The sequence below is a fragment of the Colletotrichum graminicola genome, assembly GCF_000149035.1.
Source record: "Colletotrichum graminicola M1.001 genomic scaffold supercont1.52, whole genome shotgun sequence".
NCBI classification, from domain to species: domain Eukaryota; kingdom Fungi; phylum Ascomycota; class Sordariomycetes; order Glomerellales; family Glomerellaceae; genus Colletotrichum; species Colletotrichum graminicola.
Genome location: NW_007361056.1, coordinates 129,779 through 147,151, shown reverse-complemented (window position 1 = coordinate 147,151; position 17,373 = coordinate 129,779). Strand labels below are relative to the sequence as shown.

Below are 17,373 nucleotides of genomic sequence, written 5' to 3'. Positions count from 1 at the left end.
TACCCGACCCCCCTTGCTAGCGGCACTTGCATCTAGGCCAAAGGCTGGGAGGGGTGGAGAGGTCTCATACAGGTACAACCACCCTTTATGGTTATTTGCCACTATCCAGACCGATATCGACTTAACGGGGGCATTGCATGCCCTTGGCACCAATGAGATGTACCGAGATCCCTTGTCTCAGTGTCACATCGCATCTAAAGTCGGACTGATGCGAATGGGGACTGCATGTTTGACCCATGAGCAGGATCGTCTTCCCGGTCCTCTTGGCATCGTTTTGCTGCAGAGAAAGAGACAGAGAAAAAAGTTCTTTCGTCCGCTCGCAGCTTTTCTGCGTGGTTATTTCTCCTCCTTTCGTGATGATGCTTTTGGGGTTTTCTGCTGGACAAGTTTCCCCCCTCCGCCGACCCAAATTCAAGCGAGAAATCGACCCGAGAGCGAGACGAAGATGGGACAAGCGGACGTTATCGAGATGCGGCGGCCCGAGAATGACTATGCCGCCGTCAACACCACGACGAGTTCGTCCGGCAAAACGGACGACAGCGCCGGGGACCACTATGAGGGCCGGCATGCGCAATCGGACGGCGGCACCGGCGGCTCCTCATTGAGGGTAATGTGACGTTCCGTCCTGCACCAAACGATCTCAACTGGCACATGTGCTAACTGCGGAGAACGCAGCGTTTGTTCTCCTTCTGGCAGTTGCTGGCCTTCGCCCTGATCTTCATGTCGTCGTGGGAGGTCATGGCCATGGACATGGGCGCAACCTTTTACAACGGCGGCCCGCAGACGCTAGCCTGGGGCATTGTCCTCGTGGTCATCGGTGCCATGGCGCAGGCGCTGTCCATGGCTGAGCTCGCGGCGATTCAACCCATCGCCGGAGCACAATATCACTGGACTCACTTCCTAGCGCCGGAGAAGCACCGACGGTTCATTACGGTATGTCCCCGGTTCCCTTCACCGTGGCGTCAATGCCTCGGCACGCTGAATGGACCGTACCACGGAAGGTAAAAAGAAACTGAACATCTTCGCAGTGGATGCAGGGTTGGGTGACATGGTTCGCCTGGGTCTCAGCGCTGGCCGGCTCCGCCGCCTCCGAGGCCAACATCATCATCGGCCTCGTCAGCACCAACTACCCGTCGTACCAGTTCCAACCGTGGCACATCACTATGGTCATCATCGCGCAGCTCGTCGCCTGCGGGCTCATCAACATGTACGCCTTCCGTACGATCCCGTGGATGGAGCTCCTCGCCGGGGTGCTGCACGTCGCCCTGTGGCTCGTCTTCGTCGTCGTGCTCCTCACCCTCGCGCCGCGTGCCAGCGCCGATTTCGTCTTCTTCGAGCGCACTGTCAGCTCGGGCTGGACCAACGGCTTCGTAAGCTGGAACATAGGCATGCTGGTCCCGGCGTGGGGCTTCATCGGGTTCGACGGCGTGGTACACATGGCCGAGGAGGTGCGCCGGGCGAAGCAGGCAGTGCCGCGGGCCATGCTGTGGACGATAGTGCTCAACGGTGTCCTGTCGTACGGCATCATCATGGCCATCTTATTCGGCATGGGCGGCGCGACAGAAGACATCCTGGCTTCTGACTATCCCATCATCCCGCTGCTGTTCAACGCAGCGGGCCCTAAGGCGGGGACGGCCATGGTGTGCGGCCTGCTCATCATCACGTTCTGTGTCGTCGCCGCCTCGCTGGCGTCGGTGTCGAGGATCACCTGGGCGTGGGCCCGGGACGGCGGGTTGCCACGGTACTTTGCCAAAGTGCACCCCAAGCACCGGGTCCCGATCCGGTCCGTGTGGCTGCCGTGCATCATAGTCACCTGCTTGTCGATGTTCACTGTCGGGAACAACGCCACGGCGACGGTGTTCTCGGCCTTCACCGCGCTCTCCTCCCTGGGCTTATACAGCTCGTACATCATCGCCATATCCTGCATGCTCCACGCCCGTGTGACCGGACGCATCGGACACGGCCTGGAGTACCAGGTGCAGTACGGCAGCTGGTCGCTGCCCAAGGGATGGGGGGTTCCGATCAACATCTACGCGCTGCTGTGGTCGATGTACCTGACCATCTGGCTGCCGTTCCCCCAGACTATTCCCGTTACCGGGACGGAAATGAACTACGCCGGCCCGATCTATGTTGTTGCGGTGGTTGGCGCTCTGACGCTCTGGTTTGCCAGGGGTAAGAAGCACTGGGCGGGATTGAACAAGACGGCGATCGCAAACGTCGAGGCATATAACTGATTTGATGATGGCGATGGCGTGCCAAGGGGGGTTGACGATCAATGTGTACTTCGTATAGACGTTTCATACCGATACCCTGTGTCATTGCGGTAGGCTCTGGCAACTCCTTCCGGTTCAAGTATGGTGTCTAACGAAATGATACTGTCTCGGTGAGGAGTCTCGGTGAGGAGTCTCGGTGAGGTGGGAGTGTCTCAGAAGAGCAGTCCGGGGATGGAACGTGACGAGTCGGCACCCCAGTCATCGGGTGGGACCGAAAGATATTAAAGAGCATCACATGGCACTCGGATGCGGGGGATGCCTGGAAACAAAACATGGTGTTAGGCAACTGGGGAAACTAGGCCACGAATGACGGACAGATGGACGGCTGTTCTGATCCAGGAACCGAACCTTGTTGCTGTGAACAGCCATATGTCACAGGAATACATTAGGACAGATATCTCGGCCGGCGAAAGGGCAGGCAGGCTGGCAGCGATGTGTGCATGAACGAAGGAAGAGTCTCGTGGTATATAGAAGCGGCCATCTTTCGTTGGTGAGACCTGCGGGAAGAGAGAGAGGAAGACAACACCTGACGTTGGACGGGTTCATCAGGTTCGCTCCCTCTCAGTTCCGGTTTCAGCCCGCCCTGCTTATGTCAGCTTAATCGACCAGGCTCCTTTCCTTATCGGCTTATCTAGCGCACCATATCCGTACCTACACCTCGGTAAGGTAGGTACAGGTAGATACCTAGATATAAACAAGTACGCAGATACTTCCCCATGCCGTACAGTAGCACTGTACTACCTGTAGTGCCCCTCAATGACGTTGAGCATTCACTACCGGTAGGTAGAGGCGCCCAAGCTAAGATCTCATCCGGGCCCCTCTTGCCGTTTGCCCCTCCGATCTCCCCCAAGCCACTACCCAATCGGTACGGTACGTACCTCCTTCGTACCGTGTAGGTAGTGCCGGCTTCCAGCGGCCCCTCACCCTGCCTTCCCCAGCTCTAGGGTGCCATCCGCCGAGCTGCAAGGCTCACTTGACCTGGAATAGCTTTGTCCTCGTGCTCGGAACCCCACCGTGCGCCGGGTGCTGGCACTGGTACTGCGACAGCTGCGCCTACAGATACCTACACACCTGCACCTGCACCTGCACTGCAGCACCCCGCGCGCGCGGCTTGCATCTCCAACCATCGTCCTTCTTGCGCCCAATCCGTATCTTCTCTTCTCAAACGACCTACCTACGTACATACCATACTGCATACCTCAGCCAAAGCTTATACGTGTACACCAGACCCGCAGCCCTTGACGGGAACGTTCTGGGACCCCTCGAGACCCTTCAAACGCCCGGCCTCTTCCTCTCACCTGTCACCTCAAATCAACTACCGGCCTGACCGCCCCTCTACCTCACGGCCATCGTATCCGCCACTCCTCCTTTGCGCTGACTGAGCCGTGCAAGGCTACGGACCCCTTCCATCTGTTTCCCTCCTCCTGCTCCGGGGCAACAACCTTTTTACTTTCTTACACCCACCTCACTCGACCTTGACGACCTTCTTCAACCCCCTTATCGCCATCATGTTCGACATCTTCGCCCACCTCTTATCGTGAGTTCCCCTCAACAGGCGCCGAACCGGCACCTATTTGCCCCTCCCTCTCTCTTTCGCCCGTCGGCATAAAGCTCGCCCGCGTTCCTGCCTCCAAAGTCGACTTGGAGACCGCCACTCTGCTCCCTTTGGCTGATATCCCATTCCGCATTCTAGCTCCATCGCCTCCTTCCTTTTCCCCCTCTTCGCCTCTTACAAGGCCCTCAAGACATCCGACCCCGCCCAGTTGACACCATGGCTCATGTACTGGGTCGTCCTCGCCTGCGCTCTCCTCGTCGAGTCTTGGACTGAATGGATTCTCGTCTGGTAGGTTCTGACTCGCCACACTCCCTCGGACCCAACTCTCACTGACACCGCCGTAGGATCCCCTTCTACGCCTACATCCGATTCCTCTTCCTTCTCTACCTCGTCCTCCCCCAGACCCAAGGCGCCCGCATTATTTACCAGACCCACGTCCACCCCTTCCTCCAAGACAACGAAGCGCAGATCGAGGAGTTCATCTCCGACGCCCACGATCGCCTCAAGGCTGCCGGCATCGCCTACCTCAAGCGTGCCATAGAGCTCATCAAGACCAACGTTCTGGGCCTGCCCCCGGGCGACCCTGAACCCGCCGCTCAGTCCGCCCCCGCCGCTTCCAACGCCCCGACCCAGACTTACACCCAATCGCTTCTCGCCCGCTTCAGCGTCCCCACCGCGCGCTGGACCCCGGCCGGCCACGCTGGCTCCGACTTCTACAACCTCCTCGCTGGCGCCGTTACCGCCGCCACAAACGCCGCCGCGGGCGGTGGTGCGCCCGGTCAGCACCAGGACCTCTCCAAGTCGGGCTCCATCATCCCTCCGGAGCTTAAGGGCGGCGAGAGAATGAGCTTCATCGCGGCGCAGCGCGAGCGCCTCTCCTTCCTGCTCAAGGCCCTCGAACGCGAGGCCGCCGCTTCGGAGACTTTCGACGGGCCCGGCCGCCCGGGGAGCATGCAGCTGGACGGTAACAGCGAGGAGGAGGTGACGCAGAGGCCAATGAGCGCGCACAGCGGGCTGAGCAAGTCGCGCAGCGAGACGGACTTTGAAAAGATCGATGCCGAGAGCGGGGCCGAGGATCTCGACGGCAACGACGAGGACGGCATCGTCCGGCGGAGGCAGACGAGCGGTGGGTCGTCGTGGATGCCGTGGGGCTGGGGAGCGACGCCGACGGCCGAGAACCCCGATGGTGGGTCCAGCTCGGGTGTGCAGAAGTGATTGCACCCGCCTCACTCGTCTGATGATTGGTGTTTTGGTACCTAGGGAACGGCGTTTCGTTTGGGGTGGTGGTGTTGCCCTTTTTTTTTTACATGATTTTGGTTCGGCTTTGCGAGGGAGTCTTTGGGTTGATAGGATACACTCGAGGGTGGCTATCATTGGGACCAGCAACGCTCTGCGCTCCCATTTCCCTCTCTGTTAGATTCCCATGTTCAGGAGCTGAATAGACTTGGGATAGTCGCTTTCAACAGCCGATTTCCCGTTTCAATTGTCCGCCAACGAGACCGACTCAACGTAATTGTGCACGAGGGTGGCAATTGGTCGCTATGGAAATGTGCTTCTGCCGTTCGTCTATAAGAGAAATTCTTCGTCCACGGCCCTTTGCCTCTACTGGCAAATGGCCATGATGGCGTTTATGCGTATCTATTTCTACAGTTGAGATGCCCACTCTTCGAATCCTACAAGGTACTTCATTTCTTTCCCCATTTTTATACATGCCTCATCCTCGTCATGCCGAGGGCCGCAGATCTGCATACCGCGTCACCTCATCGTCTCGGCGAGGCTCAGTTTGTCCGCTTGTAGGGATATGTCACCGGCACGTCCTTGCGCGTCCAGATGAGCTTCTTCTTCTTGCTCACGACGTGCTCGGCCCACACCTCTTCGGCGTAGTCCTTCTTGAACTTGCGGATGAAGACGGGGTCCCAGAGGTCCGAGGCGATGCCGAGGTCCTTGCAGCACCGCATCAGCGCGTTGGACTTGCAGCCCTCGACGGCCGAGGGGAGGCTCTCGAGCGCGAAGTAGCTGTTTTCACCCTGTGCTTGGGAGATGAATCTGCGCCGGGGGAGGAGTTTTGCGTGTTAGTCTCTTGGCTGCTTCCTTTCCGAGTCACGGGGGGGTTCAAACGTACCTTCCTTCCGCGACGAGGGCGTACTCCCTCGTCACGACCTTGTCACCTACGATCACCTCGCCCTTGGGCACCAGGCCCCAGCCACCGGGGCCGAAGGCAGCGTTGAGGATGCGCCGGTACTTGATCTCGGGCAGGTAGATGATGCCGTCAGCCTTGACCTCGACGTCGGCAGGGTTCACGGGCTGTAGGAGGATGTTGACGACCTCCTTGGAGAAGCTCTGTGTGCCCAGGCCGTAGTATGAAGTCGACCAGTCGATTATCTGCCCCGGTTGCGGCTGCTGCTGCTCCTGCTGCGGTTGGTAGGGAGGCCCGCTAGAGGAGGCAAAAGGGGTCATAGAGCCCGCGGGGTAGGTAGCCACCGGCGCGTCGGGGAGGGGGTCCGCGTCGGCAGAGGAGGAGGAGGAGGCAGGGGCCGCTGGCGCGGGCGGCGGCGCCGGCTTCGAGGGTGCTGCTTTCGGGGCGGCGGGGCGGGAGGTGCTCGAGGCCGGGGACCGCCTGACGTAGCTGGAGCTCGTGCTGGACTTGGCCGGCGTCGCGCGCTGCGCCGAGGTGGCGGCCGCAGCGGCGTTGTGGCGGCATGTTGTGGTGATGCTTGCGGTCTGTACGAGGGACTGGCGTGACGTCGCGCGGAGCAGCGGGCGGAGGAGGGCGCGTTGGTACGCCATTGTGGTTGTGCAGCGTGCAGGCTCTCTCGTCCGCGGAAGGAAGATCGAAACGGGAGGAGGGTCGACGGGGCGAGGAGAAGAAAGGGCGGTTCTGGGTGGCAATAGGTGACAAGAATTGTTCCTTTTCGGCATGGGCAACGATAAGTGCCAAATGGAAATTTAGTCGGCCCCGGGTGAACGCGAGGCCGGGGGTCGGTAGACGTGGTGGCAGGAGCTTGGGCCACTTTGGGAGGTGAACGAACACTGTGCGCGCGACAGGTTTTGTCATGGTTATGATTACCGTTTGCCGGCATCATCAGCCTTTCTCTTTTGGGAGTAGAAGTAAAAAAGAAAAAAAAAAAAGGTCTACAGGTTCTGGTACAATGGTTTCTCACAAGTTCGTCGGTTCTTTTCGGAATCTCATGCATCCTTCGTATCGGTCCGCTGGTCGTTGCCTTGCTGCTTCCAGCAGCTCTTGAACCGCTCCATCTACGCCGGGTAAAAACATCATCAGCTTCACTCTACCATCGATGCAAGCTCCACGGGACTCGACATGACTTGGTGGAGAGACGTACCTCGGCCGTACACTGCCGCCAGTCCTTCTTTTCAAAATAGCAATCGGTCAACTTGGTATTCTCATCTGCCAGAAAAAGAGCATAGAGTTAGCGCGTTCCGCTGTCCACGCGGAAGGCGGACAAGATGGTGGGAAATGCCGTACCTGCACAGCCCGTGCTGAAGATGCGCTTGTCCCTGCACACGGACGATGTTTAGTTCGTGAGGTTGTTTGCTTCTCCCTTTCAAGTGTTACCCGGGAGGGTCCTCGATGTGTCTTACGGACCGCATCGCGAGCTACGAGTTCCTCAAGGCAAGAAACAACTTTGTGTTGACCAACGTACCAGTCATCGGGCTCGTCGTCATCCGCTGCGGCCTTTTGCGCCGCGTCGCTCTCTTGTTTCGACATTGTGTCTTCTCGCTCAGAGTATGAATCCTGGTGAGTGCTGCTTCGGTGTGTGCCTTCAATTCGTCCTTCTTCGTTAGCCTTCCGATCGTGTAAACGGAAGACTCGGGTTGGTGATTGGGATTCTGTTGGGGGCGGTGTCTAACACAGTGCCCCCTAAAAGAATGGTGACTCCCACCACTGAAACTCGCTCTTCACGCACCAACTCATCTCATACTACAACCCATCACAGCCCGCTCACCTACGCGCGATGGCCTCACGAAAACTCAACGTGCTGGTCTACACCGGTAAGATCACCCTCCCCAATTGACAAAGGCCTCATCTCTGAATGACTCCCAGGCACCGGCACGACCGTAGAGTCGGTCCGCCACTGCATCTACACCCTCCGCCGCCTCCTATCTCCCACCTACGCCGTCATCCCCGTCGCAGAGTCCGCCCTGCTCAAGGAGCCCTGGCAGCCCACCTGCGCGCTCCTCGTCATCCCCGGCGGCGGCGATCTCGGCTACTGTCGCGTCCTTAACGGCCCCGGCAACCGCCGCATCGCCGATTTCGTCCGCCGTGGCGGCGCCTACCTGGGTTTCTGCGCCGGGGCCTACTACGGCAGCCGTCACTGCGAATTCGAGGTCGGCAACCGCACGCTAGAGGTCGTCGGGCCCCGCGAGCTCGCCTTCTTCCCAGGCACTTGCCGCGGCGGGGCGTTCAAGGGGTTCGAGTACCACAGCGAGAGGGGCGCGCGGGCCGTGCGGTTGCGCGTGAAGGAGGGCTTCGGGGTCGGCGAGGTGTTGAGCTATTACAATGGCGGCGGCGTCTTTGTCGATGCCGACAAGTTTGACGACGTCGAGGTGCTGGCGTCGTACGCTGACGACATCGCCGTCGATGGCGGAAGCGGCCGGGCCGCCGTGATTTCCTGCAAGATCGGCTCTGGCAATGTCATTTTGACCGGCCCTCACCCTGAGTGCTTCAACCCCGCCCCCTTTTCGCCGTGGTATCAAAGACTAACCGCTCTACAGGTTCGCTGCTGCAAACCTCCACCCACAACCGCAGATCCCCTCCTACGAATCCCTTACCTCTTCCCTCGCCGCCGCCGACCCTGCACGTGTCGCCTTCCTCCGCGCCTGCCTCTCCAAGCTCGGCCTCGATGTCAGCGCTGGCCCGTCCGCGCCGCTGTCCCTCTCGCGCATGCATCTGACATCGGCGAACCACGCCGAGGTGGCCGAGACCCTGGCCTCGTGGGAGGAGGCCATCTCGCGTGAAGGCGAGGGCGCGGACGTTGAGGAGTACATCCGCGGCGAGCACGACGTGTTCCGCATCGAGAAGCACTCTTCGCGGTGGGACGTCGACGAGCTGAGGGGTGCGCTGCCGGACGGCAAGGAGGCAGCCATGATTGATTACGACGGGGTCGTTAAGGTCATCGTGCCGCACGAGGAGGCTTGGCCTGACGCTAAAGAGACGCCGAGCTTCAACCACAGGCTGTTCTATAACTCGCTCAAGACGTACCGTGTGAAGGAGCCTGCAGCAGAGGACTGGGGTGACACCCTCATGTACGGTGAGGTCGTCACCAGCACTAATACCCTCCTAGATAAGTATGCTCTCTGCTTTCTCTCCCTCTATTCACACTCACTTTTCGAGAGACGCCTACTCACGATGATATCCGCAGAAACCCCAAGCTTCTCGCCCATCTCCCGACTGGCTTCACGCTCACGGCCACGACTCAGGTCGCCGGCCGCGGCCGTGGCACCAACGTCTGGGTCTCGCCCGCGGGCTGCCTCATATTCTCTACCGTCATCAACCACCCGGCACACCTGGCTGCCTCGCATCCCGTCGTCTTCATCCAGTACCTCGCCGCCATCGCCATCGTCGAGGCCGTCAAGTCCTACGACGACGGCTGCGGGGACGTTCCCGTGAAGCTTAAGTGGCCCAACGACATCTGTAATGTCCCTCCAACCTCCCTGCTTCGGCCTGTAGAATAGACGATGGGTACCACGACTAACAATATGCACAGACTGCCGCGACCCGAACACGCCCGCGACAGAACCGCCCTCGTATGTCAAGATTGGCGGCATCCTCTCCAACTGCGCCTACTCCCAGGGCGCCTACCAGATCGTTCTCGGCATCGGCATCAACACGACAAACACCCGCCCGACGACATCGCTAAACGCCATCGCGCCGGCGTCGCTCGCGGGTGGGTTCCACCTCGAGGCGCTCCTCGCGCGGATCCTCACGCGCCTCGAGGCGCTGTACAAGCAGTTCCGCCGCGAAGGCTTCTCGCGCGACCTCGAGGAGCGGTACTACGCGCACTGGCTTCACGGCGGGCAGCACGTCACGCTCGAGGCGGAGGCGGGCGCGCGGGCCAAGGTGGTGGGCATCACGAGGGACTGGGGCATGCTGAAGGCCGTCGAAGTCGACTCGGCGGGGAGGGAGACGGGCAGGATGTGGGCGCTACAGAGCGATGAGAACAGCTTCGACTTCTGGAAGGGCCTCATCAAGAGGAAGCTGTAAGGATGACGAGTGAGCCAGCCGAGATGAAAGTCCGCGTTGTTGCAGGAAAGTTGCCTGGACCGTATGTAATTGAGTGCAGCGGCTGAACCCTCATTCGGCTAGGTCTCTTGCGGCAGACGAATCGCAAATGGATTGCTGGAAGCATTCAATTCGTTTTCCACATTCCTCGTCTTGGTGGAACTCTGGTAACACGGCCGTCTCACTGCTCAATCCAAAATGTACGAGAGAGCCTTCAAATATGACTGGTCATTGCCGCATGCCGTATCCGGGAACCCACCACGGAATCCATTCCGGCTTACGCTCTCCCCACCCCTCCTCTCATCGCCCATGAACGCCTGGGATCGGTCTTGTAAGCCCCGGTAGCCGTTATGCTCAGCCTTGATACCGGTTTCTTTCAAGCCCTATTGGGCTAAGCCACAGCGAGATGCCCGACGAGACTCGCGATGATCCGATGGTCCCCTGGCACATCTTTACGCCGTCTTACGGCCCAGCCTCTCTCCGTCCCCTTTCGGAGACAAAGCGGAAACGTTGCGCGCAATATTCGAGCTAGGTTGCTTTCCATAACAGGACTGACGTTAATAGACCTGGCAGTGAAAGGGGAAGTAGGATAAATACAACACCTCGTCGCGCAACCAAACTACCACCACAATGAGTCCAATCAAGATATTTGCAAGACGCTGCTGCCTTTCGAGCCCATTAGCCCACGGCATACTCTCATCACAGCTCAAAGCCTCCTTTCAAACGCGAGGCCGATTCGCCTATCCGCTGCACTCCGCGTTCGTAACCTCACGTACCTCGACATCGACCAGATCACCACCCGTAATGGCGACGGAAGAAGAGCTGCCGAAAGTGAAGCTCTACTGGTACCTTTCCCAGTCTCCTACCACCCCCACACCATGAACTCCCACTCACGGAACCTCCCCAGGCTGAACGATTCCCGCGCCTCAAACACCCTCTGGCTCCTCGAGGAGCTCCGCATCCCCTACACCGTCCAGACCTTCCGCCGCGCCCCCAACCGCCTTGCGCCGCCGGAGCTGGCCGAGGTGCACCCCCTGGGCAAGGCTCCGATTCTCGAGATCACGCCCCTCACATCTTCCGCGGTCGATCCCGCGGGGACAACGTCCGCCAGCGGCGTTGAGCCGAAGCCCATCCAGCTCGCAGAGAGCGGGTACATTACCCAGTACCTCGTCGACCACTTTGGTCACCGCAATCAGGGCCTCGTGCCGCCGCGATGGAAGCCGGGCCAGGAGGGACGCGTCGGCGGCGAGACCGAGGCCTTTGCGAGGTTCCAGTACCTTTTGCACTACGTCGAGGGGAGCTTCTTCCCCGTGATTGTGCAGTACCTCCTCTTTAACGGTGAGGACGCCCCCATATCCCCCCCCCCCCCCTGCGTCCCGTCATCAACCGCAACCTCTGGCGCTCGAGAACCGCGGTTTCTAACATATCATAAACCGTCCAGTCCTCAAATCGAGAAACGTCCCCTTCCTCATCCGCCCCCTGACTTCCTCCGTCGCCAACCAAATATTCTCCATCGTCATCCTGCCCAACGCCAAGAAGCACCTCGCCATGCTCGAGTACTTCCTCAAGACCGCGCCCGGCGTGGCGCGCGGCAACGCGGCGCCCTTCCTGTGTGGCCCCTCCCTCACGGCCGCCGACATCCTCATCAGCTTCGCCCTCGTCACGGCCGAGGCCGAGGGCGCCTGGGACGCCATGGGACGCTGGCCGGGCGGCTCGGCGCGGGCGGCGCACCCGGTCCTGTTCGACTATGTCGACCGGCTGCAAAGGGAGCCTGGCTACCTGAAGGTAGTGGACAAGGTCAAGGAGATTGAGGGGATGGAATGACGTGCACAAGAGGGTAGCATTCTGAATGGCGTTCAGAGCATTTTTCTTTTCCTTTTTATGATTTAACTTTCCCCCTTTTTTTTTCCTTGTCCCTCTCGTCTTGGAAGTGGCTGTGATCACGATAATGGCGAAGAGGCGAGGATGCCGTAGAAGTTTAATTGTTGTGCAAGCGGTGTCGGCTCCTCGATTGGCTGCGGCAACGCGTGCAACGAGTCTCGGCCCCAACGGGTGAACGTTCACGAGACAGACGTGATATGCTACTTATGATGTGTCGAACTATCCTCAGGTATACGTTCGACTATCTTTCCGCGATTCTGCTTCATAACCGCTTCCAACCCGTGATGTCAGTTTTGCACAAGCCCTCGTTCGCGACGTGGACCACACCCGGCATCACACCTTCGACGGCTTCGGTCCGCCGTGCCGTGCGAGGCTCGAAAAGGAGGGGGGCCTTTCTCATATCGATACGTAAGTCTTTTGCAAAGAAGGGCGGCATGCCAAGACGGGGCTTGCGTTTGCTCAGGAAAGTTCATGGCTCGGCGCGGCTCTCCGTCCAGAGACTTGTATGTAATCAAGCTTTCGTCTGAGCGCTGCTCCGGAGAAGTCCGTAGGGCTTCAGAGACATACAAGGCTTTCTCCTTTTGGCCAAGTTTGATTGATTGAGTTCCGTGAATTCGACAGATCAGAAGGGGGGGGGGGGGGGGGGGGCTTGTCATGTCAGAACAGAACAAGCATCTGCGATAAAATATGCTCATGATCCCACCTCCCTGGGGCACAGCTGAGGGCCGTGGGAGGCGCCGTCACACAGACGATGCTATCGCGGGCATGCATCCCTCTCAAGAGTTGAGCCCTAATCGCCAGGCTCACCGTTGCGACCGCACCGCTTGGTCCTCTCCGCGATCCTGAGTCCAGGTAGACCCTCACGGCTCCGCATGCACCCGGGTTCAGCCCGCCAAAGCAACGGCAAGAAAAGGAGCCGTCCTGCGCCTCTCTCCCTCCCATCGATCCCCAGCACTCTCGATATGCCTTCCCTGTCCAAAGGCACACACGCGAAAGGGCAATCGACGCACGACATGGGGAATCTTCGCGAGCGGAATCCCTACGCCAGCGAGGAGGGAAGAGCGGCCCGCAGAAAGGTTACGGGGCACCAAGTGGTCATTCAGTGATTCGCTCTGTTTGGCAACCACACCTATACACTACTGAGTAAGCTCGAGTTCAGCAGGTTCTCTCCGACTCGACTCTGCTCTGGAAAGCTGGGCCTGTGAGCATCGTGAATCCTCGCGGAGGAGCTTGGTTGGATCGGTCAAAAACAGACTTCGGAAAGACGGAAGCAGCATGCGGGTGGGTGATTGGGTGCATGAGTGAGTGAGTGAGTGAGCGGGTGAGCGGGTGTGAGTACACATGTGTACCATCCGCAGAGGGGGAGAGATTGGACGAAGTATGCATGATCTAGCTCTGCGCGTTGAACGCAATCACCATGCCCGTCGCTTTTTCTCGCCCATACCGTCCTTCTCTGGCCCCTTATCCCCATCGCCCTCTCTCGTGCATTGTGTGTGTGTGTGCGTGAGCGTCGATTGAAAGCGAGCAAAAACACAGTCCAGTGTGAAATGGCCCACCAATCGGGGCTGCTGCGCGAACTTGTCCTTCCATATTGGGAAAGCCATAGACAACGCTCCGTCTGCAGGTGAGCATGTGGTTGGTTTGGTGCAGGATCTGCGCCGTGTGTGTGTGTGTGTCGATGGGAGAGGGATCGAATGGGAGGAATTGCAGGGTTCCCCCACTCCCGATGAGCCAAGAGAGGAGTGGACTTTAGGAAGGCCGGGGTGCGGCATATTCTAAGGATTCCTCGGCGTTGGCTGCAGACGACTGCAGAAAATCTACAGACCGACGGGCAGAGGTGTGTCCGTGTGCCATGAAGCGAGAGAGAGAAAGAGAGAGAGAGAGAGAGAGAGAGAGAGAGTTCATAGCCCGCATGTAGGAAGATCCCTACCTAGCACGCGGGTTCGGGGAAGACACTTGCTCGGGTTGGGGTCTGGCTTGACTTTTTCCTATTCGTCCATATCCTGTCCTTGGCAACCCTGTTGGTCGGACGGGATGCCGTTTTCCATTCCATCTTTGCTGAGATGAGAAGGGGGGGCGTGTGTGGCGAGGTATGACCCACGATATCCCATCCGCCCGCTTCTTCTCTGCCGGTATGATCGGCATCAAGGGAACATGAAAACGGAGAAGAACGGCAAAGCGGAACATCGAGCTGTGGTCAGCATCAATAAATAGCCTGCCTCTCTGCCAAGACCAAATCCATACCCCAGTCAGCCCAACTGCGATATGCCGCGCGATTATCCTGGTGCTCCCATCTGGCACAGCGATATTTTCTTTTCTTCGCCTTGCTCAATGCCTTGGACTGGTCTTGGATGTTAACAGTCTGCCGGATGTTGCAGAGCAAGCACGGCTTACCACCCGCTTTTCTACACCACCACCACCATCATCATGCCACCACACCACCCACCCACACGCACGTACGCACACACACACACACACCAGGAGGCAATACAACCGCGCCGACTAATCGAGTCGAGTCTCGAACGCGGGGGCCCGTCGACTATCTGTCGGGACTCGGGACATGCTTCTCCAGGGCCTCTGCCGGGACGCCCGCTGTGTCATGACTGGGGTGCGATGGACTAAACGTGTTGGACGACCCGCATAACGGAGTAGAGTCGACCTCTGTGACTCTCAGACGTGCCCGCGACTACATCGGCAGAATCTACAAGAAGCCGGGGCTGCCCCTTACGTAGGGTTTGCGTTGAACGTCGGTCTGTCAGTCAAATAAGCCATCTGCTGCTGCTGCTGCTGCTGCTCGACACCGGATGCCCCCAGACGAAGGGCCTTTCGAGTGATGTAAGTCATCGACCGTACCACCCTGCCGTGGCAGATCGCAGCAAGAACCAGACACTTTGAGCACCTCTGCGCGCCTCGCGGAGCCAGTCTTGCAGCCATGGCTGGCGGCAGGATCCCGGAGCTCGTCACCCGCAACCACCCGTCGTCGCCGTCTCCGACAATACCGGCGGCCGTACTCAAGGAGATTGTAAGTCCCTCTCAAGTGAGGTGCTCTCAGAACCCACCCGCTGACCTGTGATACAAGCACGATGCCGGCGTCCCCTTTTACATGATGGGCATCTTCCTCCCCCACGCCGTCTGCACGCTCTTCATCTTCTCCCGCGTCGTCTGCCGCATCTGGGTCACCCGCAAGTGGTTCCTCGACGACACCCTCATTTTCCTCGCCTGGCTCTTCTCCACCGCCCTAAGCGTCGTCTACGCCATCACCGCCTTGACGCCCTCGCTCCTCGGCGCCCCCGTGGATGGCGCCTCCTCCATCCTGGACGCCAACCCCTACATCATGCGCACCTACCTCGGCCTCGTCTACTACCAGCTGTGCTTGTGCCTCACCAAGCTCTCCATCCTCGCCTTCTACCTGCGCGTCTTCGCCTGCCGCCCACGGGAGCGCTTGCTGGCGCGGGCCGGCGTCGTCTTCGTCGTCCTCTACAGCGCCCCGATGCTGCTCATGAGCTTCCTACAGTGCCACCCCAGCCCCGGCCTGTTCTTCGGCCAGCCCATGGTGTGCTTCAACTTCCCCGACCTGCTCATCTCCAGTGCCAGCCTGCACTCCGCCACCGATGCCTGGCTCATCGTCATGGTCATCCCCACCGTCAGGCGCCTCGACATTCCCCACCGGCAAAAGATTGCCCTCGGGGCCGTCATGAGCCTCGGCATCTTCGTCATCGTCGCCAGCATGATCCGCCTGCAACTCAGCCTGCACTTGCAGTACCGACCCAACAGCTCCGCCGTCCGCAACACCCTGGGTTTCTTCGTCATGACCGTCCTCGAGTGCAACGTCGCCCTCATCTGTGCCAGCGCGCCGACGCTGCGGCCGCTTCTGGCCAAGCTGTTCCCCCTGTGGATGAACAGCGCGCAGCGGAGGCGGTCGTTCGAGCCCTCGACGGGGCAGAGCTTCGACCTGACGAGCCTGACGTACAACGGGTATCCGTGGGCGGCGCCGCGCTCGCCCGCCGCCGCCGCCGAGAGGAGCAGGAACGGCAGCGTGAGAAGCCACCTGGACAAGCCACGGATGCCGGCGCCGCCGGGCAGGGTCCTATCGATGACGCAGCGCCAGCCGACGACGTTGAGCCTGGGCAACATGATTATTGGAACGGCGCCGCGGGTCGCGCAGCGGACCAGGGCCCGGCCCCTCGCGGCGGACGACGGCAGCAGACCCATGCTGCACGAGACGTGGGACGCGAAGCGCAGCTCGTCAATCTACTCGCAGGACCCGGTGTGGGACGAGCTCGGCGAGCACGATTATGAGGAGAAGGGCGTCATCCCCAAGACGATGAGTCTGTGCCTCCGCTCCGATCACGCGACGGACGGCGGCAACGTGGAGCTCGGCATGACGCAACAGCTGGACGTCAACCGCATGAGCCCGATGTCCGGGCTCAGCGGAGAGACCTGGACCGGTGATAGGAGCAGCTCAGGCACGAACGCCGAGAGCATTAACGGAAAATTGATGATGGAGATACCCAGTGAGAAGGAGGAGGTAGAGGCAGACGGCAAGCCCAAAGTGCCCATGCGGAGCCCATTGAGAGATAGCCGGAGATGAACATTAATCAAACAATATAGAGTTCCCTCATCACTTCTTAGCCATGCTCCTTCCCGAAAACTCCTCTTCAAGTGGTATGTTCCTCTATTGCCGTTGATATGGCCCGCGGCAGAGAGTATGAAAGAGCTTGGAGGTACGCAATCGAGCCCAAATGTCCATTCCAATCATATCTTCCTAACTGACGGGATGGCTGCGACTGTCATGGCTACCGTGGCGTAGAGACACAGCAAGCGCAAGTCGCGTGGCAGCCTGGGCAGATATCTTCTTGGGTCGTCTTTTGAATCGCAATTCAGGGATATGGAAACGGACGGTGTCCTTGGCATCAGACACAGTAGCATTGCTCATCAGATGTAGCAACCTAGCAAGCAGCCTGGCCTACCTAGCTAGCCACGAGACTTCATGCAGCAAAAGCGGAGGCGAGCAATCATAAGATCCGTTTACGTAATCGAACGACTGAGACTGTTTATGTAATCTAAAAATCAAGACATGGACCGTGCCCATTCGTCCCATATCCCCCCCCCCGCTCGGGCTCCCGCTTGGCGCTAACATGGCATGAACCAAGACTCATTCCCAAACTACACGCTTCCTTTTGCTCATGTTTTCAATATAGATTCCAACCCTCGTTGGGGAAATTGTAGACGCAATTGGCCATGTCACTCCTTTCCCTGGCTTTCTTTGATCTACTTTGCTTTACTTGGTTTCGCGGGCTGAGGTGAGGCGATTGCCGTCAGCTCGTGTTCCATCCTTGGCAATGCTGACCTGTCACATCTTGATCTTCCGTCCCCATCGCAGATCCTGTATGCTGGCTAATTCCAATCGGACGAGCCGGTCT

At 59.3% G+C, this 17,373-nt stretch overlaps 7 protein-coding genes across 7 annotated transcripts; 5 read left to right on the top strand and 2 right to left on the bottom strand.

Annotated features, from left to right (window-relative positions):
* Positions 1-445: 445 nt before the first annotated feature.
* On the top strand, positions 446-2,234 carry GLRG_09787 (LPXTG-domain-containing protein; the record flags this gene model as incomplete). Its single annotated transcript, XM_008100472.1, has 3 exons — positions 446-607; positions 676-933; positions 1,029-2,234. The coding sequence occupies 3 exons, from the start codon at positions 446-448 to the stop codon at positions 2,232-2,234; spliced, it is 1,626 nt and encodes a 541-aa protein (XP_008098663.1).
* Positions 2,235-3,781: 1,547 nt separating this feature from the next.
* On the top strand, positions 3,782-5,043 carry GLRG_09786 (HVA22 family TB2/DP1 protein; the record flags this gene model as incomplete). The annotated part of the gene is made up of 3 exons (XM_008100471.1): positions 3,782-3,810; positions 3,967-4,116; positions 4,173-5,043. The coding sequence occupies 3 exons, from the start codon at positions 3,782-3,784 to the stop codon at positions 5,041-5,043; spliced, it is 1,050 nt and encodes a 349-aa protein (XP_008098662.1).
* Positions 5,044-5,606: 563 nt separating this feature from the next.
* GLRG_09785 (uncharacterized protein) lies at positions 5,607-6,615 on the bottom strand (the record flags this gene model as incomplete). Its single annotated transcript, XM_008100470.1, has 2 exons — positions 5,607-5,874; positions 5,951-6,615. The coding sequence occupies 2 exons, from the start codon at positions 6,613-6,615 to the stop codon at positions 5,607-5,609; spliced, it is 933 nt and encodes a 310-aa protein (XP_008098661.1).
* Positions 6,616-7,014: 399 nt separating this feature from the next.
* GLRG_09784 (CHCH domain-containing protein) lies at positions 7,015-7,555 on the bottom strand (the record flags this gene model as incomplete). Its single annotated transcript, XM_008100469.1, has 4 exons — positions 7,015-7,083; positions 7,170-7,234; positions 7,313-7,344; positions 7,491-7,555. The coding sequence occupies 4 exons, from the start codon at positions 7,553-7,555 to the stop codon at positions 7,015-7,017; spliced, it is 231 nt and encodes a 76-aa protein (XP_008098660.1).
* Positions 7,556-7,802: 247 nt separating this feature from the next.
* Positions 7,803-10,051, top strand: GLRG_09783 (biotin-protein ligase; the record flags this gene model as incomplete). Its single annotated transcript, XM_008100468.1, has 5 exons — positions 7,803-7,839; positions 7,892-8,507; positions 8,563-9,135; positions 9,210-9,481; positions 9,555-10,051. The coding sequence occupies 5 exons, from the start codon at positions 7,803-7,805 to the stop codon at positions 10,049-10,051; spliced, it is 1,995 nt and encodes a 664-aa protein (XP_008098659.1).
* Positions 10,052-10,947: 896 nt separating this feature from the next.
* GLRG_09782 (glutathione S-transferase domain-containing protein) lies at positions 10,948-11,893 on the top strand (the record flags this gene model as incomplete). The annotated part of the gene is made up of 2 exons (XM_008100467.1): positions 10,948-11,407; positions 11,511-11,893. The coding sequence occupies 2 exons, from the start codon at positions 10,948-10,950 to the stop codon at positions 11,891-11,893; spliced, it is 843 nt and encodes a 280-aa protein (XP_008098658.1).
* A 2,989-nt stretch (positions 11,894-14,882) lies between these two features.
* Positions 14,883-16,541, top strand: GLRG_09781 (uncharacterized protein; the record flags this gene model as incomplete). Its single annotated transcript, XM_008100466.1, has 2 exons — positions 14,883-14,972; positions 15,030-16,541. 2 exons carry the CDS (start codon positions 14,883-14,885, stop codon positions 16,539-16,541), a joined length of 1,602 nt encoding a protein of 533 aa, XP_008098657.1.
* Between the last annotated feature and the right edge of the window lie 832 nt (positions 16,542-17,373).